General features: G+C 38.1%; 3 protein-coding genes across 13 annotated transcripts in view; 1 reads left to right on the top strand and 2 right to left on the bottom strand.

Moving 5' to 3' along the window:
- Positions 1-23,483, top strand: part of LOC132783620 (protein sickie) — a 213,243-nt gene that overhangs the window by 120,318 nt on the left and 69,442 nt on the right. For 7 of the 9 annotated variants that reach the window (XM_060788905.1, XM_060788903.1, XM_060788909.1 and 4 more), the window contains exon 3: positions 754-1,169. In XM_060788905.1, coding sequence (XP_060644888.1) covers positions 754-1,169 — 416 coding nt within the window. Of the gene's footprint in view, positions 1-753; positions 1,170-20,023; positions 20,299-23,483 lie in introns of those variants that run through there. The other 2 variants (XM_060788906.1, XM_060788907.1) reach the window with 2 other exon arrangements.
- Positions 3,999-6,787, bottom strand: LOC132798464 (solute carrier family 53 member 1-like). Of its 3 annotated transcripts, none has more exons than XM_060810330.1 (5): positions 6,339-6,426; positions 5,915-6,249; positions 4,694-5,398; positions 4,465-4,631; positions 3,999-4,415 (listed from the first exon to the last, which is right to left on the bottom strand). In XM_060810330.1, exons 2-5 carry the CDS (start codon positions 6,090-6,092, stop codon positions 4,095-4,097), a joined length of 1,371 nt encoding a protein of 456 aa, XP_060666313.1. In that variant the 5' UTR covers positions 6,093-6,249; positions 6,339-6,426; the 3' UTR covers positions 3,999-4,094. The 3 variants fall into 3 exon arrangements, with proteins under 3 accessions (XP_060666313.1, XP_060666310.1, XP_060666311.1); XM_060810327.1 differs by adding an exon at positions 6,615-6,787 and having other exon boundaries at positions 4,003-4,415; positions 5,915-6,560; XM_060810328.1 differs by adding an exon at positions 6,615-6,786 and having other exon boundaries at positions 4,003-4,415; positions 4,694-4,993; positions 5,915-6,560.
- Positions 6,727-9,295, bottom strand: LOC132798463 (solute carrier family 53 member 1-like). The gene is made up of 5 exons (XM_060810326.1): positions 9,128-9,295; positions 8,452-9,070; positions 7,365-8,072; positions 7,136-7,302; positions 6,727-7,080 (listed from the first exon to the last, which is right to left on the bottom strand). Exons 1-5 carry the CDS (start codon positions 9,272-9,274, stop codon positions 6,811-6,813), a joined length of 1,911 nt encoding a protein of 636 aa, XP_060666309.1. The 5' UTR covers positions 9,275-9,295; the 3' UTR covers positions 6,727-6,810.

A 23,483-nucleotide genomic window follows, 5' to 3' on the forward strand; every position in this document is an offset into this window, starting at 1 on the left:
ATAGTACCCTTAAGTTGGAATATATAATTTAAGAATTTGTTGGGTAAAATAATATAATTTTAGCATTTAGAATGTTTCACATATTACAATATTTTGAAAGGTTTATTTTAATGATATTCTATTGGTCATTCATGCTTCTTAAGTTGTTGAATAACCGTTAGTTTAAAAGGCAGCCCATATATCATTAGCTTATTTGTTGTTTCCCTTATCAAAACTCTTTGCCTACTCTAAAGAGCATTTAAAGTGTAATATTCTGACTTTTCTCAACATTTTTTGTTTGACTCACGAGCTGTGCTACATTTTTACAGCAGTTTGACGTCTGAGCACTTTATCTTAATGTCAATTTTTTGTGTTGATTCGGTTTTTGGGTTCTGGGCATTTTGATGCTGGGCTCTGGGTTCTTTTCGTTTTTTCTTCGGGGTAAATGGTTAGCTGGGAGGTTGGTCCGTTTGTTGCGTGTGCGTGAAGCAGTTAAAAACGTTCAAGCAAATTAACTATAAAAAAGCCATTTGTTAGCCAAGTTTCGGCTCATTTGGAACTGTCACAATCACGACTAGGTCTCGTTAATGGCGCTCCCAAAAGGTAAAGCCGCGAGATAAACTGGCGCTAGGATTTACATTTATATTACGACAGCTTAGGCGTTGACTCATCATCCACATCATGAATGATGATGGCATGGAATGAGAGATTCATCTTTAAATGCCGCAAGCTCATTCCAATTTCGACTCATTTGTGTTTTTTCATTCGTTGCAGTACGACAACGTGAACTCGTGCCTACACGTCCTGAGAAGCCAATCAGTTGGTGGCCTCGACAATATTACCACCAATGACATCTGCGCGGGTCGCCTGAAGGCCGTCCTTGCCCTCTTCTTTGCCTTGAGCCGCTACAAGCAGCAGGCGAAGCAAACCAAGTCCATTGGCGTTGGCTGCGGTGGCGGAGGCGGTGGTGTTGTTGTTAGCGGTGCTGCGCTTCCTGCTGCCCTCGCAACTGGCGGTGGGTCTGTGCTGGGCATTGGTCTTGGCGGCAGCTTAAGAGCGTCCACAGCAAACAATCTGATCGACAAGCATCAACAGGATCCACAACAGCAACAACAACAGCAGCAGCAGCAGCAACAGACGCCACAACAATTGGCCCAGTCACTGGAGAACGGCAATGAGATGGTGAACCGGTGAGTACATTTAAATATATATATTAAATTGTAATTGACTGAATCCCAATATAAAATTTAATCTAATTTGAAAACAACATTTACGCGGCAACGACATGCATAGCAATCAGCTTTCGTGCAGTTGCTTTGGTGTGTGTCCGAGCTAACCGATTTGACGAACAGCTAGCATTCGACTGCTATGTTTGTGTCTCAACTAAGCTCCTCCACTGTTAAGCTAACAGCGCTGTTATGGGCAGCGCTTGCTATGCATGCTTTCTCCTTGGCTAGCAGATGTTAAGCATAACATGCGTATATTGCTGAATTCGTGGCGCCATCTATAGCAATTAGAGCGCAACCGTATTGTTCTCCAAACAGTGCTATAAATTACTGCTGAGGTAGTGTTGTAAAGTGTTTGGTTTTAAATAAGAAGTTAAGTTATTGTACTATTCCTTGATAATAGTTGATATTCAAGAATTCTCTTGAATATACAAGTATATAAATCATTTGAACGTTTATAATTAATATTTCAATTTAAAAGAGACCGAATTAGTTTCGAATTCTTTTTAAACTATTAAAGTGCATTATAAGACTAGTGGCATTTAAAGTCCATGCATTTCCTTGTCGTCACCTTTGTACACCGCCTCCAACCCTGCTGTGCATTGCTCCCCACGCACGTCTTAATATTCAGAAGACCATATCATTGACAATGTCTTAGATTTCCCATGCATTCCGTTTAGACAGCCATGCGACTTCCGTTACGCAGTTTATATTCCGCTTTTTTCCAGTTTTTTATTCATCTTTCGACAAAATTCCGAGCAAGTTTAATATGATTTATTGGTTTGTTTGCCGGAAATTACAGTCGTTTCGCTCCCGGGGGAGATTCCAAGCAGCTCAGACCCCCTAAAACATCTGTTTGGCAAACACAAAAAAATGAAATGGATGAAAATTCGCCCCCCAAAAAACGGGGCACTAAGCAAACAAAATTGGCATACTACAAGGCGGCAGGGAGACTCCAGATTCTACTTGCATCTTGGATTTGCGGCACTTGAAAAGCAGCTGAAAAATTCAAAACATGAAGATGGAAAATTAGAAAACTTTATTTGGTCGAGCAAGTCAAAAGCAGTTGCCGTCTCTTGACTCTCGACAAAGGGAGTGTTGGGGAGCTGCTTTCTTGTGTTTGTGCTCTTTGCAACCCTCGGGGAAATCCCAGCAGTAGACAGGAAGCGGAAGCTTTTGTGTTGCGTTTCCCCCTGCCCACGTCCAACCATAAGGGAAGACCCCCCAGTTCCGACATGGGGACAACAGGCGGCGTTTAACTCTCATTGGGGTCTGGCTAACAGCAGTATGCCGGCTTTTTCCTACTCCCCGCTCAGTCCCTAATCATCCCATTGCGGCAATGTGTTGATGACTTTCACTGACTATGAAATTTAAATGCGTAACGGAAATGTTTGAATTTTTCGCAAATACCCTGTATGGAAAGTACAAAAAGGAAGGTTTAATAAACTAGCTAGATATACCTACAGGGTATCGTAAAGTCCATCGTGGAACTGCGCTCTTTTGCATTTGCCGGTCAGTCTGCGACACGGAGTAGCAGACAAATAAATTACAATGGATTTTTATGGCCGTCCTTGCGCCTAGTTTGTGGTAGGCAACAGGACGAGAGGACGACAGCGGCACAAAACCCGACGACAACAAATGCGGCAAGTTCATTTAAAGTTGCAACGCCATAAAACTTTCACTGCTCCATCCCCCAACTACGTATATATTTTATACATGTTCGTGTGTATGCTTCGGGTTGTTTATAATGTCTGCGGTCTGGCGACCTAGACACTGGAAATCGAGAGTAGTCCCTGAAAAGCCTGAACAAGGACTTGCCAAAGTCACCCCCGAAAAATTGCGCGTACCATTAGCGACATTCGTTTGAAAGGAACAGAAGCGGATGGGTTGGAGGCATGTTGGGTAGATATATAACATGCAATATTCAAAAGCATTTTAGCAACAACACAGCAGCAGCTGGTGCACAGCGAGGACTTGTTGAAGGAAGAGAAACAATTGACAAGTTTTCAGTACCTGACACTGATTTTAAAGTGGAAGGCAAGAAGGAGCCACAGCTGCAGTGGCAGTTGGCACTTGCTGCCACAACATGTTGCATCTAATTAAATGAGGAAATAACTAAAAAAGGAATACAAATCCTTAACTGCGAGATTCCAAGACCACGTCGAGCAACAGCTGATGACAATTTAACCCTGGAGCGCTGTGCTGCCATTTATAACTGCAAATTGTGTGTGCTCCAGACATTGCAACAATATGTTGCCCCAAAATGTATTTATGGCATTTGTAACAGAGCTTTCCTGAAAGGGGCGGCATGAGGGGTTAATGTAATGGCTGTCCCCCCATAATTGACAGCAGTTGGCGAAGGGCGGAAATTCCAATGCTTGGGCTTAACAGAGAGAGAGTTGGAGATGGAGTTCAAGTTGAACTTTTGGGGGTTGTCTTGTCTTGGTAAGGGGGGGCAGAGGTAAATGCTGCACGTGTGTGTACTCTCTAATTCGCATGCATTTATGCGTGACCACGCACAGGACAAACGCCCCATTGCAGTTGTCCTGGCAACCAAAAAATTCTCCACAAATTGTGGCTACTCGAGAGTGAAGAGGACAGGACAACCTCACAGCAAAGGGACTCCACACAATGGTGACAAGTTGTCAGATGCTTTTGGCCAACCTTGCGTTCTGGGCTTGTTGTCTGGTTTAACTTTTGTTGTCCTGCGGGCATTCGGTTTACTCCGTCTGTCTGTGTGTTTGGAATTTATAATTCCATTTGTGGTTTTAATTTCGTAAATGTGAAATTAATTTTATTCAATTTGTTCACTCAAAGGGTGACATCGACGATGTTAGGTTTTAATGCAACATTGATTCTCAATTGTTGTCCGACAAAATTGGCTTTGTCTCAAATGCTGGAGTCTCGTTGACGATACTCGGCGCCACGGACATCCCTGGACTGGTCTAGTAAATACTCCACTACCATATCCTCTCGAGAGTTCAATGTGGATATATAAATATCACGCGTAGCCCGAAAGTGTCCACAGTTATAAAGATGCTCATTCTCCAAGCGCAGAAAATTCCAGATGAACCGACGCACAATTTCAGACACGCTGATTATGCTCAGGCAATTAAATTTTGTCATTAAGTTGAAGTACATTAGGTTCAGTTCGATCACCCAAATAAAACGAATGACAATATCGGCCACAATGGCAAAATAATAAAACCACTAGGAAATTATGATTAAAAATTATAGTACAGAATTATTGCAAACTTACCTTGGGATAGAGAAGATGTTCGCGTAGAAAGATGTGTTCGCCACTCCAGATTCGAAAGAGTCCGAAGTCCATACGCAAATCCCACGAAGCGCATGAGATGCTACATATAATGCAACTGATAATATAACCCCAGATCAAAGGATTCATCATTGCATTATCGTCTGGACCTACCATTAGATGAAGAAAATTAATAAATATACATATATTGACGGCTCCTTGTTTAACTTACTACTGATTTTCGCATAAATAAAGGGAATAATGACAGTGACTATCGTCGAGGCATAAGTAAAAGCATTTGTAATATACGCAGTTGGCGGATCGCCGTCCCAATATCTCTTCATACACTGTGCTAAACGCCACCACGGAGGCAGACAACGCAACACAGTAACCACAAGGCTCGAGGTTGGTTCCGAGGAACTTACTCCATCCTTGTAATATCGAAAATAGAACCGCGTGACGAGATAATATTCGACCAGGCAAAGAATCATTGAATTCATTTGATCACATAGCCAGAAGTCCATAAAAGTGACTGGGAATAAAGGCGCGGCAACAATGCGACCAAAAGTGCGCAAAATCCACATACGGGCGGGATGATTAAAAATTGGCATGGGATTCAATAGATAGACCAAAGGCAAACACAATCCGATGATGGGAATGAATAAAGGATCCTCGATGCCAAATTCGTTGTGATGCAAAAAGATAATCATGGACATGGTACAAATATAGGCAAATAAACTGGCTAGCGCCAGCATTTTGATGGGTTGGATTTGATTACGTGGATTCAATTCGAATATTAGCACATGATTAATACCCACACTTTGCCAGACATACACATTGATGACTACGCTGAACCAATAGAACATCAGTAATAAGGAGCAGCGGAACATTTGTTTAAACGATAAGAGAAACTCTGGTCTGTCAAGCATGAACAAATCTATGGGAATGTTGTTGTTTAGTGCAATATATTAGCGGCCAAAAATGTGGATGTTAAATGGAACCAAACTATATTTGTATGTCCTCAATATTTGACTTCAAAATAAATTCAATTATTTATAGTTTATTATTTAATTTTGTGGTTGTAGTAGCTCTGAAGTTTATTATTTAATTTAGTGGTCGTTAAACGATATAAATTTGTTGAAAATTGGAATTAGGATATTAATTCGTTGTTAAGTGAAAAAAAAGAAAATGTTTATAAATCGATTGTTGTTATGGCCGCTAAGCGAGATTCTTTAGCTTGATTTTGGTACAACATTCAGTGTTAAATAATGAATGCTGAACTTTCTTTTTTTCGTGGCCATTAAGAGATGTGAATTTGCAGTTAAGAGTATTTGAATAGTAAGTACTACGAATCGTCAATCGACTTATTTTTGTTGCCGCTAAGTGCGGTAAATGTGCCCTTATGTTAACTTTGGTATTAAATAAAGAGTTACTTATGGAGAAATCAACTTACATGACACAATGCAAATGAAAACGGAGACTATAAGCAGACCAAGCACTACACCTGTGGAGAATATATGGATCGGAGAAGTGGGTTGACCAAGAGGCGGAACTCGTAACTTGGCCATGGCCTTGGTGCGATTTCCATTTGTTACAAAATGCGTGAAGAGATTCTCGACCTCGGAGAGCATGGTATGTATCGCTCTCTCCCGACTAATTGTCGCCGGCTCCACGTAAGTCGTAAGCCATAAACGACCGCTTGTTGAGTTAATGTATTTGTCATACTTTTTGCATATCTTGTGGAATCCGTTGACATTCAAATGTTGATAGTTGTTCAGTAACACAAGACTAAAGTAAAATTCACTGTAGGCCCGCTCCAAATGGCGAGCGGTCTTTGGCTGATCCTCCAAGGGAGGCAAGGTGGGTATATCACTTACCGTACCACCAGTTTCCCTTACTAAATACATTAGTTTCACCTTGAATGTGGCATGTTTACGGCGAGCTTCGGCCAGTTTGTGCTCAAAGAAATCATTCACCCGTCTCAGTTCCTCTTTCAAGACGGCAAAAAACTCGATAGAGAATTTTTGATAATACTCCAGAGCTAGAGTCTTCTGACGAGGAGCATTCTCCAAAGCCTCGTATATCATTGCTTTGAGTTCCTGCATCGTAGGGTATTAGAAAATTTTGCGAATGCTGTTATCCAAGTACTTTACCGCGTAGTGTATATATTGTTCACGCCATTCGGGGGTTAAATGACTCTCAAAAGTCTTGCCAAATTTCATTATATTTGTCTCACAACTAAATAAGTTCTACAATTATTTGTATTAGATTGAAAATATAACATAAAATTCAAGTCAAATGATTTTTATTTGTTATTCTAGAGACATTCTGAACAAAGTTTTAAAATGCTTAGCTTAATTTTTTGTCGTCATCATTCAAATCTGTCATGGAAATTGTGTGAAGATAAATGTCGCGAGTAGCGCGGAATTCTCCAACATTATTTAGATGCTCGTTCTCCAAGCGTATGAAATTCCAGAAAAAGCGACGCAGTATTTCAAGAAAACTGCTAATTGTCTTGGCATTGAAGGCTGATACGTAATCGAAGTAAATTAGATACATCTCCAGAGACCAGGCGAAGCGTATCAGCACATTCAAAGTCATGATATAGTAATAGAACCACTAAGAAATAGAATAGGATTTTAAATGAAATTATCAATTAATAATGCAAACTTACCTTCGAATAAACGAGGTGATTGCGTAGAAAGATGTTTTCGCCCTTCCAGACCTTAAACAATCCAAAGTCACTAAGAAAATCCCAAGCAGTGCTATAAATTGTGGATATCACGGACATTGATATATAGAACCAGATCCAAGGATTATCAAACATGCTATCGTAGTTATCTACAGTCAAATAATAGTGCATTAAAAACACAATTTCCAATGTGAAGACTCGAAATACTTACGATTCGTTTCCATAACAATAGTCGAGGCAATAACCACAATAATGTTTATGAAATATTTGATGGTATTTAATATAAATTTGCGTTTCTTGTAATCATTATCGTAGTATCGTCTCAGACACTGAGATAAACGGAACCAAGAGGGCAAACAACGAATCAGAGTGATCCAAGTGTCTGGCTCAAACTCAAAGACATTTGCTTTGCCTCGGCAGTAGCGATAATAAAAACGAATCAATTGATAATAGTCAACCATGCAAACGGTTAATGAAGTCAACTGATCGGCCATCCAGAAGTCGGGGAAGACTACCTTATAGAAGGGTGCTCCAAGAATGCGCCCAATCATGCGCAAAATCCACATTCTAGCCCTTCGATTCATAATGGGTGTGGGATTGACGAGCATTAAAAATGGCAATATTATGCACAAGACTGGAAAGTAGTATGGTGTATCTACTTCAAACTCTTTATAGTGGATAAAGAACACCATGGACATGGTGACAATATAGCCCACTATGCTGGCGACCTCCAGAAATGCGGCTGCACTTAAATGATTCCTCAGATCGATATTGAAAATCAGCACATGATTCACACCTTTGTTCTGCCACACATAAACATTCAGGGCAAATAGAAAGGTAGCTAGACTTGAAGCAATAGGGCCTCGGTATAATTGAGCAATGATTGTGATCACATCCAGTTGGTTGTGGATATAGTAAACTAAAAGAGAGTGATTATTAAAGAAAGAAGACAATATAAATGTGATTAACAATTTGAACTGTATTTTAAACATTTTATAGTGAATGTATTTTATATTTTTTTATATATTTATATTTTTTATTTTGTTCTCCAAAATAAATTTTATAATTTCAGATTTATATTTTCTATTTCAATTAACAGTTTCCGATTATAATTATTTATTAGCCAATATCTAAATTGGTTAATAAGTTATTAAACTAATAATTATGGAATTACGAAAATAAAAATATATTGAAAACTTTAGGATCGCTATCCTACACAGCCTGAAATCTGGGTACTCAGCCGATCGGACAGACAGAAAGACGAACGACTGAATAGATAAGTCATATGAGATACTCACGTGAAATAATCACAATGGCGGTGCTCACAATGCACAATCCCAACACCATACCGGCCATAAAGATCTTACTCGGTGGAATAGATTGACCCAAGGGAGGCACTCTCAACTTGTCCATAGCTTTGGCCCGATCGCCCTTAGTGAAATGCACGGTATAGAGTTCTTCGACTTGGCCAATCATGGATTGCAACTCTTTGTCCTGGGCAAAGGGAGCAATTGTCACATATTCCTCAAACCAGAAACCTCCCATATCTGACTTTAGGTTCTTATCATATTTCTTGCAAATCTTGCGAAATGCTGTATAATTCAGACTCTGAAAGTTTTGCAGCATTATCAGGCTCAAGTAGAACTCGGTGCAGGCGAGTGGCAAATTTCGAGTGCTCGGTCCATGTTTACTGGTTGTACTTGTCCTGGCTTTCAGTTGTTGTACGATAATGTAAAGCTTGCGACGTGCCTCGGCAATTTTCTGGGCATAGAAGTTCTGAACGCGAAGCAATTCCTCATGCAAGCGTGCAAAGAAAATGCGCTCAAAGTTTTGAAAATACTGTAAAACCAATGCGTTCGATGCATTTCTTGTGCTCGGACATTCCTGTACTGCCTTATAAATCATTGCCTTTAGTTCCTGGAATTTAAATTATAATTTATTATAATTGAATATGAGTATTTGAACACTAATTACTGAGTAATTCATGTACTGCTGTCGCCATTCTGTGGTCAAATAGCTCTCAAAGGTTTTTCCAAATTTCATGTTGCTTAATTTATTTGACAGATTTAGTTTCCTGCTTACTAGTGAAAAGCTGTTCTCGGGTTGCTTCGAGAGAAACATTCAAATTAAAGGGTTGACATTTTATTTCAGGTATTTGATTTTAAACTTGCTGAAACTTTTCAAATTTATTCATATGCTCCCCATCGATTATTTACAAACAACAAATCAATTGTGAGTGCAAAAGTCTCTGATGAGACCATTCATCTCTGCAAACTGATTCTCTCAACTTTTCGATTCGAGTATCTCTCCATAACTTTCCCTAGAGGCAACTCGATCTATTCAGCTGCCTCGTCGTCATTGTCCAACAAACATCCCCATGTTTGCAAATTTTTTGACATGTCCCACTCCATTTCCCCCTTTTTGTTTTTTTGCGGACAGTTGCCCACTCTCGTTATCGAAGGCTTTTTGTCTTTCATGAGCAGCAGCGACAGCCTTGAAATGGGCTTTAATATTTTTTACATTTTGTTGCACGTTGTCGTGTGAAGTGGCCGCTGTTTTGCTGTGAAGTGTCTGCGTTTTGCTGTCTATTATTCAAAATTGCATAAAGGGGGGAATTCCTCTTTTTTTGGGGTTGTTTAACTCTTAAAGTCGAGGCCTGTAAGAAGTGTACAAGCTGCTCAATCAAAACGCAATTCACAGCTACAAAATTCGATTTCAGTTGCCAGCAGTTGTCGTTAGTCATATTTCTTATGACAAACAAAGAAAATGGCGTTTTAGTTTGGCGGGGGCGCCTCAAAATGTGTCGTCTACAGGCATGCCACAGGGTAGCTTGCCACCGAAGCTCCACTCTCCACATTCCCAAACTCCACACCTCAGCATCATCAAAGCGACCATTCATCTTCAGTAACGTGAAAAATGTGAAACAATTGCAACGATGATTACTTTTTCCTAGAGTTTGTTGTTGTGGTTGTTGGAAAATGCTCGTAAAGCAAAATTGAATTGCCAGTGGGTGGTGGCTAGAAGTTTTTCCTTGCCCAGGGGAGTATTTTCTGTATTAGGCCAGACCCAAGACCATGTCAAGATGTGGAAATACAGGTAAAGAGACTAAGACTGTGAAAGAGAAAGAGAGCAGCCAGGTCCAATAATTATATGCTAAATACTCGAGTAATTAACTCCCTTGGGGAAGATGGGAGACCGTAAGAAGTTGATTATCCTGACGACGGGGCTTATAAAATTTAAGCCATTTGCTCATTAAAGAGGGTGGCAACTAAACTTTCAGTGACAAAAATTGGCAACATGTGCAAAATACACAGCAATCTTCCTCTGCCCTTTGTTGGCGGATGAAACGAGCTGCTGTCAGCAGTGCTATAGCTTCATTCAAATACCCTGTAGCAATGATAATGACAAGTGGGGTATGATGAGACAAATTGCTAAATTAATTCGCTTTTAAGGAGAGTATTTGTTTGTCTTGGCAATACGGATTTATACACAATTCTTGATTTGCATTAGTTTATAGGGTATCTGCTGAATCAGCTTTCATACTGTCTACAATTTCTACTTGTTTTTTACTACCATAACAGCAGCAGAGGCAAATAAAAATATTTGCATAGACAAACCATTGGACAATTGGATAGACTAACAGCAAAGTGAGCAGCCTGGGCGTGGATTTGGCGTTTTATTCAGTTTGGGTTGACGATGGGGAGGGGGGAGGAGGAGGAGGGGCATACAAAATGAAAAGTAAACATTGCAAACGTCCGCTGCCATTGAAATGATAAAGTGCGACGGTTCCCAGTACGACAAAAGGCAATAAAATGCATGCTTAGTGTGTCCGGCGAAGGGGCGGAGAGGGGATGGTCGGATGTCAGGAGGGGGCTTAATGGCATTAGTAGTTGGTCTGTAGTAGGTGAAACGATGTGGTCCAGAGAGTTGAGCAGTCACTTGCCACCAAGCTTGCAGCTTGGTTACACATGTTGTATGTCTGACGCTGCTTTTTACTATTTTTTTGCTTCGCCGTCTGTAAATTGTTGGAGCTCGAAAGGCTTTCATGGTTTTTTGGATTTGTATAAACAAAGATTTATTGGGTCTAGTTTTTGGGGTGCACAGCCAAAAACTGCGTTTAAAGCTTTCAAAAATACTCATAGTTTGAGTTTGAATATTGTAGACTATTGTTCGAAAGGGGAGAAGCAGAAAAGCAAGTGTTTTTCTTGACATAAATCTTCAGTTTTCTTGGCAACTGTCAAAGAAGCTCAAATGTTTTCATTCGTTTTACTAAATGCAATTTGTTGATTTACGAGCAACTAATTGGTATTTGAGTCCAGACTGTCGCTTTCCTTGGGCAACTGAAATAACTACTCGGTGAGGAACGGCTAGAAAATAGTGCTTAAATTCAACAAGAATCATTTTAAAAAGATCTTCCAGCTTTTTTTCTTGATGATGGCAAATACTCAATTATAAAACACTTGAGAAAGCGCACCACTTTTAATTGGTTGCAACTTGCAACTTTCATTGCCACCCATTGAGCAATTCAATTAAAACACACACCTCGCAGTTTGAAGCTTACACTATTCAACGAGTTTTGTGGTCTATCCCAATTGCCGAATCACGTAAATTGCAGTCATATTTCGAAACGAGGCAATAAACTTCAAAATAGACAGCTCCATAAACTTGAAAATCGAGCAAGTGCCAAAGCCAAAGCGGCTTACAGAGTTGAACAGGTTTTTTTGTTGCTTTGCTTCAGCCAATTGATTTGAAGTTGTCTCATTGAAATTATGCTCAATGATTAAACAATTTTCTGCTCGTTATAGTTTGTGACTGATATTGTTGTTGTGACTGTCTTGCAACAATCGCTTATACTTTATGTGACACGAAATAAAAGCCATTTGCGATAATTGTTTAGTTTGCTAAATTAGTGCGATTTGTTCGCTGACTTCAACTCGTAATAACTTCGTTAAGTTGACCAACCTAATTGCTTTTGTTGCTGTTGACCCATCACCCTGTGCATTGAACTTCAAAGTTTAGGTGTGGGGCGCGGGGCAACTCAATTGTCGAGTGCAAGTGCAACTATTTTTAGCGCGACGAAATTGTCTTGCAACCACCACCCGCAATACCCCATGTAACGACCAGCTGAGCTTCGCATCGAACATGCTCGAACAGCGCTCGATGGCAACTCACAGTCCAACAAGTTGCAACTCCGTTCTATGCTGTTGCTGCTCGTTCAGTTTGCAACCGCAACGCGTCGACAACGGAACGTTTAACGGTCGCGCGTGACTCGCCGGCAACAATTTTGAGTTGATTTTGTTTATGTTTTTATGGAGCATGAAAGCTCGCGAAAAAGGCGGCAAATCCGTTAATGTGAATTAAATAAATAGCGAATTCAAATGATTCACTAAACAAAAGTGCCAAATAATTCAAATGTGTAAAGATAATAATAAATATAATTGTCATTAACATGAAAGTTCAGTCTAAAAACCGATTGTTGTTTTTATGTTATGGAAGTGCAAAAAAATAAATTTATAAGGTTTTCTATAATCACACAAAAGAAACATCAATTCTTCACTGTCAATGAAAAACGAAATTAATGTATTACACAACTTGATGTCTTTATGTATTCCTAAAATAGAATTCATCTATTAAAATTAATATTTTCAAAGCTCCATCATCCTGAATGTTGCATATTTTATGGCATTTTACCAGATTATAGGATTAAATGTGCTCGTATTTTCATAAGATTTTATGGTTCTTCCTCTTCTTTCTCGCTATTGCATATTTTATGGCGTTTTTTGCACTCTTGGGCCAGCATTAAAAGTTCTTGGATTGGCCGCATAATTAACGCCTTATCGCATTGCACACAAATTAAAAAGGCTTAGAGAGACAGACAAAAAGCGTAGACAACTCTTCCGAATCAGCAGCAGACGTTCTCCATGGACCCAACAGCAGACAAATTCCATTTTAGATAAGCTCATTCCTGTATTCCTGTGTTATTTATAACCGCAACAATGAAAAAATCCAATTCCAACAGAATTGCAATTGCGGTGTTGTGGGATTTTCAACTTTAAACTGAAAACATGCGGAATAAAAATGTTTATCAAAATAAGACAAAACACAATAATACACTAAGTGAAGTGATAAACTTTTTAAACTTTTCAGTGTTGTTTTAAATATTTTTATTTATTCGAGTCGAGACAGTAATTATTAATATTTAATTTAATATGCAATAAGCTTATTATTATAAATTAAATGACACTTCAAATTCAAAAGTCTTGAAAGATTATAAATATATCTGTAATTTGGTGCTAAGCTGAAACTTTTGTTTATAGCGTCATAGCCAATTTTGAAGTTGTTAATTGGTTAAACTTATTGAGACTTGTGACTACAAATTTTGTGTCTTAATTTATTGAGATGCAAGCTTTTGATTTGGCTGCTTGCCAAATTTTCCGTTTGTTAATTGTCGCAAACAGTTCACAACTTAATTAAACAGAGTCATGAACACATTTTAGAACGCCCCAACTCAAACTAATTTTATTCTAGACGCTAATCTTCAGTGTCATCAGCTCATCGACTCAGCTGTTGAGAGACAGCTCTCAGAGGAGGGACCCAAGATCTGGGAGCTGGGAGCTGGTAACCGGTTTCTTTGCTCTTAGAACGGCGCGTGTCTTCAATTAATTAACCGAGTCTGCGGTGGCAGTTTGTCAAAATTTGCCGTTTGGATTTTGTAATTTAATTTTCCATAAGTAGGAGTGCAGCAGCTGTGACCCCGAAAGGATTGTCTTGGATCCTTGAATGTCAGAACTTGAAGTACTCGACTTGGCTAATTACGAGACTGCAAAGTGTTGAGAGTTGAGTGAGAGAGAGAGCTGAACTCTAGAGTTTTCAATTTCGGTAGTCTGCCATTGACAAGCTGACAAGGCGGCTGTCAAATCTGTATCGTCTTCTGAGGGTGCATTGAACTTGTCAGCAACCCCTGGTCGCTATTGTAACCGGGCAGCTAAATCAAAGCCAACGCCAAAGACCGACAGAAATTTGAGATATCAAACGAGGAAAAAAACGAGCTGTCAAAATACCAAACAAGCGACAGCCCAAATGAAAAATCAATTGTGGCTACATTTCACAGTAGGAGAGAGAAATGAGGGATTATAATCGAGTCGAGTCGAGTTGAGTACTCGTACTTAGATGAAGTAAAAGGTAACAACCAAATCGAACTTTGACTAATGATAGGGGCCTCTTTTGATGTAGTTGTAGTTGCCTCTGCAGTGTGAATTAGGGAGCGCATATTATGCTTATGGAAGCGACACCCTAATGATTTAATTATGATAATGATAATGGCCATAGGGTTCAGCTTCATATCTGAAGTAGGCTTAATGGTGGTCCCTTGATGACTGTTAGTTTCGGTTGTAGTTGTGGTTATGGCTTTTTCATGTAAATGTGCAGCCCGAAAAATGCATTTGAATAAAATTATAAAATTGAATTTGTTTGCGGAAGCAGCTCTAAAATTAGTAGAGCTTTTCATAAAGCTATTTATCATCTAAAAATATTCACATTTTTACTTGTAATAAATTAAATAAATAAGTGTAATTCTGTGAAATAATTTATTACAAAAGAGTATTTTCTTTTTAAAGTATTGAAAAGCTGTCGCGTAATAATATGAGCACTGTTATTTCTTACAATTTAAAAGAAATGTTCATAATTTAAATTTACTTAAATATTATTTATAGATTCATATATTTCATGTTATAAACATATATTTTCTTTAAAGCATTAAGAACATCTCACTTTTTTGACTTGAATTCTAGATAATCCCAGAATAGTGCTTGCTTTTATCTCGACGACAAAAATGTTTATCGTCTCACATAATTTCCACTTACATATGCCGTTCAGCCCTCGATATTGATGCCTCTCAGCCCCATAACTAATCGTTCAATTCGTTGAACATCACGTACGTGGCTTGAGCGAAAACTTTTTGACACAATTAACTGCCGCTGGCCCTTTTTGCATACAGTTCATAATAATTTTAATAGAGTTAAAGTCGAACGAAGAAAGAGCTGCCTTCTTATCAGAACATTGCACTTTTTGCCAACGCAAAAAAGAAAGAATAGAAACTTTGGCCAAAGTCTTCTTATCTGTGACACAGCACAAGCCCACAAGGCACTTTGAGAAATTATTGAAATCGTTTTTAAGAATGCATTTTACATGGAAAGCACACAATAGAGGGATGGAGATTGGAGAATGAGAGCTGGAAATTGACGTTTAGTCACGTACGATGGCCAAAAGGAAAATTATTTAATATGCAACCGTTGTGGGCCGCTGTGAAGTGGCAAAAAGTTGTAGAATGTGCTGATAATGGACACAAGAGTCAGAAGGAAGTAGCCAACAAGGAAGTGGAGAGAGAAAAGACATATAACGACAATAACCGCAAGTAGTGTGTGTATGTGTGTGTGTGTGTGGTTATCCAGACACGGCTCAGACTCTTTTTAAGGATGTCAAAATGCAATTTTTGACAGGAAGTTCACAGCAAAATTAATGGGCCTGGCAACTGGGCAGCTTGTAACTCATTTCCATTGTCTTCGGACCCCAGTCGCAGGCTCTATACATAAATCTAACAATGCAGCCGTTCAATCACAATCCAACCAGCCAGCCAGCCCACTTGCAACGCCCCAGAAGAATCGCAGACACACAGACAACACTCCATTCTCTCTCTCTCTCTCTCTCTATTGGCGCCTCGACACATGCAATGCATATCAAATGGTTAGCGAAAAACAAATCAAAAACAACTTTAACTTCGACTTGAAGTTTAACAAATAAATTGTGTTGAGATTTATGGGCCAAGTCTGTTTCAGTCAGTGTCTAACGTCTAGCGACACTCCTTCCCAACTCTTCAGCCATCCAGCTGAATGTATCCGTATCTCAGCCGGTTTTCAAGTTGGCTTTTAATGCACCATAAAACTGACATAAAGAAAATACTTCCATCTAAATATAAACAAACGAGACGAGCATAAACCTGAGACCCAGTAAAACAAATAACGTCTAAACGTGCAAATGCACGTGCTGCTCCAAATTTTCAGATTTTCAACAATCCACCCTGAGGTGGATTCTCTTCCCCATTTACCTCTCTGTCATATTCTCTCATTCTCTCTCTCTCTCGTTCCCTGCGCGCTCCAGTGAACACAGCAGCGGGCACAATACAAAAATAGACAAGTTTATGGAGCAGAAATCAACTTGAAAGACTCTTTTAGCTTCCGCTTAAAAATGTGAAAAACAAAAAGAAATATTTCACTCGGAAGAATACAGACCACTGAATTCTCTGTCCTCTGAAAGTTAAACGACATTAATAGTCTACAAAGTATGTTCCAATACTTTGTAATAATGATATAAAGATAGCAAAATTTTTTAAATTGCAATATTGCACTATTTATGACTTGCTTAAGATTTCAAAAAATTATTTTTATTTTTAAATTCCACTTTCATTATAATGAAATATTATAGCAACAATAGTTAATAAACAATTCTTTAGGTATTTTCGATATTAAATAACCATTCACTCAAGTTTCTATAGAATCCAATCAATTCTTATTTATACCCTTTCAATCACTACATGCTTCCTAACAGTTTCAAATGACCCACTGCATGGGGTATTCAACTGAAAATAAGTGGATAACGCAGCGGCAAAACTTTACAAGAGAAAAGTCTTTTATTTATATGTCAAAGCAAATCAGTAATTTGTCACGCCATTTTGGCACAGGAAAAACATACAATATCTCAAGCTAAACGCTGACATTTGTTGTGCCCTTTCAAGTTTTACAGTTTGTTTGAGGCGGCCAATTAAAAAAGGCCCCACGATCGAAATGCTGCGATAGGTGCAGTCGAGTCACGCATCTATCATAAATATTTCATAATCGTTTGACAGCTTTTGAAGTAGCGCCAGTCTCTTTCAATTTTTGTTTCAATTGAAGTGGCATACACATCGCGATCTTTAATAAATATTTATTAATAACACACCAAAAACGCATGATCATGTTTTTGCTGTTTCACTTGTGTGGTCTATAGATATTTTTTACGTTTCCCTATATGGGTTATTGCCATACTTCATTTTGAACGCTCCCACTCAACTCAAACAATTTGCTGCAATTTTGTACGACAATTTACATACAATTTGAATGCATTTTTGAAAGGCAATGCAATAAAGGCAATTTGCAATATTGTCACATGACTGGGAACCTATTAAATTGAAGTTCATATTGATCTTTGAATTTACATAAAGTGCTTGTGAAAGATAATTTTATTATTTGTGTGAACTTCTTTTGAAAATGGGTTTTTGAATATTCAATTAAAGCTATTTTATATCTTTTGTAAGTTAAGAAGTTCAAACTAAATAGAAACAAGTAAGAAAGCTACAGTCGAGTCTACTCGACTTTGGGTTACCAGCTACCCATTTTGAATAAAAGCAATATATTTTGTGGTATTATTCTCAAAATATATCAAATATACTACAAAAATACTGAAAATATACCAAATGGTATATGTGGTATATCGATATAGTACCGCATTCAGAATATACCATAGACGGCTCAATATACCAGATTGTTAGCCAAAGCAACTAAGACCCCTAGTAAGTAGGCGTTTTTCCCATACAAAAGTATTTCTTTAATAACTTCCACAATTTTAGTCTGATTGCAACAAAATTTTTAGGAATCATACCTACTATAGTTATTATTACATATACCAAAATTCGCAAATTCTAGCTTTAAAATTACGCTTGTTATTAGATTTTTTTGAAGTGGGCGTGGCAAAAATTTGAAACAAACTTGATCTGCGCGCAAACATAACAAATGCTGTCGAAAAAAAATTATAGCTCTATCTCTCGTAGTTTCTGAGATCTAGGTGTTCATACGGACGGACGGACAGACACACAGACGGACAGACGGACAGACAGACAGACAGACAGACAGACAGACGGACATGGCTAGATCGTCTCGGCTGTTGAAGCTGATCAAGAATATATATACTTTATAGGGTCGGAGATGCCTCCTTCTACCTGTTACATTCATTTCCTGTCGGCACAAAGTTATAATACCCTTCTACCCTATGGGTAGCGGGTATAAAAATAGAAAAAATATTTATTTAGAAGTTCAATGTACAATTTCTTTGTCACACTTCGTTTTCTGCTTCTGCGAGCTGCACAACCTGTCAAGCCTTTCAACTTTAGTTTCAAACGATTTGCTAGGCCTTAGGTCACATTTGTTATGCAGAGCTCCAGTTGTAGAGGCCACATGCTTACAAAACGAGAAGTGACAAACGACAACAAGAATTTGCAACAATTTATGAAAATTATGCAGTCAGTCGAGACGGAATCGAGTGGAGTTTGAAGCAGAGTCAAATCGAGTGCTGCGTGTTTGCTGCTGTGTTGCTGTTGCTGTGCTCTGTTGATTGTAGTAATTGCTGCTGTGACAGTTTGATTACGCAACTGATGCGCCATGTGAACGAGGCTTTTCAATAAATCAGACAATCTCTCAACTCTAAAAAAAAAAGAACTTTGACAAGCAACTCGTTGCCCTCTTTTTCTGTGTGGCCCACCCGTAGCGTGACACGTGTCGAATTTTGAATCCTTGCCCCAATTGCAACATTTATCGTAATAGCTGCAGTAGCAGCAGCAGAAACTTTTGAACAACATCCCTGCTAACACCCATCGAAATACAAGGCATTAATTTTTACGACAAATTGATTAAGCATAAATTTCGCACCCCTTAAAGCCAAAGATACGACCACTTTGAGAGCATTTAGCAGGCACTTCAAAACACACTACAACCACTCACTATATAGAAGCTCTGCCATTTTTGGCTGCAGCCTCTCGTGTTATTTTCGATCCCAGTCCCAATCACGTGTCACGCACACGTGCGTATTATTTACACGCAATATTTTTTTGTTTCTTGGCAGAAATGTTTCCTGGTTTCTTTTCTTTTTTTTTTGTTGTCGTAAGGCTTTGCATCATTGTAATTGCAGCTATTGATTTTGTAAATGTGAATGTGAATGTGGATACCCTTTTTGGTCTGCTTCACCCTGTTTCAATGTAGATTAGCCGCATCAGCAGTCATACATCAAAAATGTCTGGTTTCTGTTTTCGTGTTTGCTGGTTTCTTGCTCTAACGGAACTTCCAAATATGTTCATTTAATTGCATTAAGTTTTCTGTATCAAACAACCCCATAGCAACATTCATTCATCTCCTTTTGGCGCAGATCAAAGTGCTGTGCACACATTTTTGGCCAACCCCCAACATCGTATATAGTCTGTCCCCCCTTTTAGATGTCCAAAGGGGACCAGACATTTGTTTGATTACCAGCAATTTTTACTTGTGTCACGGCAATGTCCAGTTGCCCGTAAGCTTAATTACAATGTAATTACATAGAGCAAACAGAGGCGGGTCTCTTAGTCTGCACGTATGCATTGGTGTCGTTAATGGAAGTGTGAAAATATCGGGCTTATGTAATTAAATCAGAGTATAGGGTAACAGTGATAATGCCACTGATTTAGTGTAACTAAATTATAATTAGCAAAACCTGGATAAAATGTCAAAAAATATGCAACAGAACCTTGTAAATAAATATTACATTTATTTTTAAGATAATAAATAATTAAAATTAAAACGAAGCTGAAATAAATTTGGTATCAAGTAATACTAAATTGCTCCAAATTATGAAATTAATATCATATTATATATTTTGTATAATAAAAGAATACAAACAATAAATTTAATAAAATTATAAATAAAACCACATCAAATTGATTAAAATTATTTAACAAATATTGCTTATATAAGTGTAGTACTAAAATGTTCAAATCTTTAGTCGCCAAAAAATGTTAAATTGCTCAAAAATCAAAGTAATGTGAAAAGTGTTGAAATCCTCGAGAAATGGAAACTTAATCACGCGAATATAACAGCTAAAAAGTGCCAAAGCCACATATAAATGCCAAATTAAATATAGTTACACATTATCATCATCAATCCCATCATCATCATCGTCATCATCATTACACTTTAATCGCGTGTTGGCTACAAAATGGGCAACGCTTCATCTTCATCGCACGGCAATGGCGGCGGTGGGAAAAGCTCACGAAAATGTCGTAGTCTACCCAACTCACCGGATGTCAGAAGGTAAACTATAGCTAATGCGCATTGAAATGCTATTAGAGTTTTTCGGTGGAAAATCTGAAAGTCTTTTGTGGCCACTAATGAGAGACATTAGGCATATTTTATACAAGGATAACGCTCGCTTAAAGCCAAATGTCAGCATAATAAATCAGAGCATGGAAATGTGTTTTTCTTTTGACTAAATTTGCTCAAAATTTACGATATATTTTCCCAAGAACTCGAAATGCTATTTATAAAGCTAGAGAGGCGGGAAATCTTCTATTCTATTTTTACGTATGGAATACAAACCAAAACAAGTAGCAGCTAATGGAAATGACATTTTGTGGTGTGGAGTGGTAGTGGAGATTTTTCTTTGATTCCCAAGATGTATGCCAGCAAGTGCAAATTTTCAAGTTGTTTTTTTCAAAACTAAATTAACTGTGGCTAGCGATTCATAATTAATGTGCCGCCCTCCTCCGCATTTACGTTGCAAGGTGCCGAAAACGACACATTTAGAAGACACGCAACTGTCGAGCACTGTTGAGACTCTTCCGTGGTGAAGTGATCTGTGGATCAGTTGTTGGCCGACAGCCAGTCTAGGGCCAAGTCCAATTTACTGGAGACAGCAAACAGACAGCTGGAAGTTTGTTGCCCCCATCAGTAGACATTGCATAATCGAGTCGAGTCGGGTGACATTTCCATTTCAATATTTTCACATTCTCATATGGAACTACAAAGTGCATTTTTAAAATGATTTTTGTGGGAACATCCCGAACAACCCCCATTGGAAAATTCAACCACCGTAACTGAAAACCTTACACATTTATGCGATGCGAGAGTATATGATGGCAAGGCGTATAAAGTCAATAAACAAAACATTTGCCCAGTTGCATAATTGAAAAACCATTCGCTGGGAATCTTCAGCCTGCTGCTACTTATCGGACAACCCTCGCCCTGTTTGCTCAATGGAGGGCTTCCGATATGCAGTCTGTATTATTTACGAGTATTTGTCCATCCCCCGCTGGAGCCACAAATACAAACAAAATGTTGTCAGCTGCATTTGCTCTGGGTGTGAATAAAAACAAGAGAAGGACTCTGATCTAAGCTCAGCTCTCATATCTAGGCTAAACAAGAGATGGCAGCATGTGAAAAGTTTATTCGATTATTTTCACTGATGAGCAAAGATTACAGCAAAATAATCTGTTAATTATTATTAGACTATTGATGCATATCCAAGATTATTATTATAATTATACTTATGAAACAGTCAGGGAATTATGAATATTATAAGTTCAACCCTCTGTAAAGATCCTTTTATCCTTGCGTAATTTCCAATTTTATATTTTTATAAGAATTCAAATTATCAATTTGATATAATCGAATGTTTTAAAAAGTTTAATACGATTACATTCCGTAAGATAATTGAATATTAATTAAATGCATGCACATGTAATCATGTTCTCAGTGGATTTAAATTATAATAATAATTTGATTTAATCGAATGCCCAATGCCAATATTTCCAATACGACAATCGAACTCAAGATATTATAATAATATTATATTCTCGATAGTACTAATGGGTTCAATGAATTTATTTTCCATATATAATATTATTATTATAGTAATTAGATATTATCGAATGGTAGCTCACATCTCTGATAAGCCGTACCATATGACTTTTTCGCTTTGCTAATAGTTTTTTTCGCACTCTACTCACAACATTGTATAGAAGAAGTCTTGGCTGAGTGGAAACGTGGAAAATGGGGAAGTCGCTACTCGAGTTGCCAGCGCCAGAGCTGCCCACTTGATGTTGCCTCTACTACTGTACGATGTTGTTGTTGATGTTTTTGTTTTTGTTGCTTTTGTTTTTGTTTTTGTTTGGCTACTCTCCATTTGTGGCTGCGGCTTGTTTACAACCTTAGCCCAGCCATAGAGCGTGCAACGTGCAACCTGCTGCATATTTAAAGATGTCGTCGACATGTTGCCTCAGTCAACAAAGGTGGCAGCAGCCCGTCGAAAGGCGACGATGACGACGAGCGATGACGGGCGACCATTAGCAGGGAATAGCAAAGAATATCTTTGGAGTTTGCCGTCTGTTTGACGCACGTGTGTGCGGGGTGTGTGTATAGAGTGTTTGCATGTGTGTGTTTTAGCAGACGCTATTAATTGTTTCTTGCTGCAGCTGAGAAAATGTGTCCCTAAAGTCAGACAAACAACTGTTTTTCGAACCAAGAAAGAAGCTGAGGCAAAAGTTTCGCCGTCTAATAACTGAAAATCGTGACTTTATGTCGCACTTGAAAGCCAAGCCACAACTGCAAAACTGCAGCCAGGCATATCATATATATATGAGACACTTAGAATAAGAAATAGGAATACAATACCCATCCAGAGAGATGGCTATAAGTAAAGTATCTCAACTCTCAACTCATATTGTGTATCTTTCAACTGACTGCTTCTCGACTTGCGCCATGACTTTTACTGTCTACTAACGCTGATAGCAGGGGTAAATTCTTGGTGCGGGGCGGTGACAGGGCGAGGGCACACGACTTTTAAGATGAACACGTTTTCCAACGTGTCGCATTACAATTTCTAATATGAGCCCATTTAACATGGCTGGCAGTTATAAACAAAGCTGTCAAAGCTATGTTAAAAGATACATTTCTATTTCGAATCATGCTCAACTATCGCTTTGTGCAAGATTGCTTTTGAAATTTTTACTGAAAGAAGTTGGTGCAAATTCATGCAGTCTGAGTACTTTTTGCAAAGTATGTTTATACATTACCCAACATTTATTTATTTTACTTTCATAAATAAAGATTTCCATTTAATAAATTAAGGAAAAAATATGAAGTCTTGAGTTACTGCAATTGTAATTAAAAATGTTCTTTGCTTAAATATATTTATATTAAAGTGAAAATGCTATGAATAGACTTGGATTGAATAACGTTCCTTTCATAATTATTTTTATATAAATTCTTAAATTTTGTAATTATGAATTTAATTACTTTGCTATATATTTTTATATTTTTATAATATGAGCAATATCTAAAATCAAAATAACGAAATTGTAAAGTTAATTTGCTTCAGAGCACGATATTTGAGAGGTTGTAAATGAATATGCACATATTCTATTTATTATTCATTGCAACAGATTATAAATATCTTGTAGCTGGAAATGAGTATAATCTGCTATTAAAATAAGTGATCA

Source organism: Drosophila nasuta, chromosome 2L (assembly GCF_023558535.2).
Source record: "Drosophila nasuta strain 15112-1781.00 chromosome 2L, ASM2355853v1, whole genome shotgun sequence".
Taxonomy (NCBI): Eukaryota; Metazoa; Arthropoda; class Insecta; order Diptera; family Drosophilidae; genus Drosophila; species Drosophila nasuta.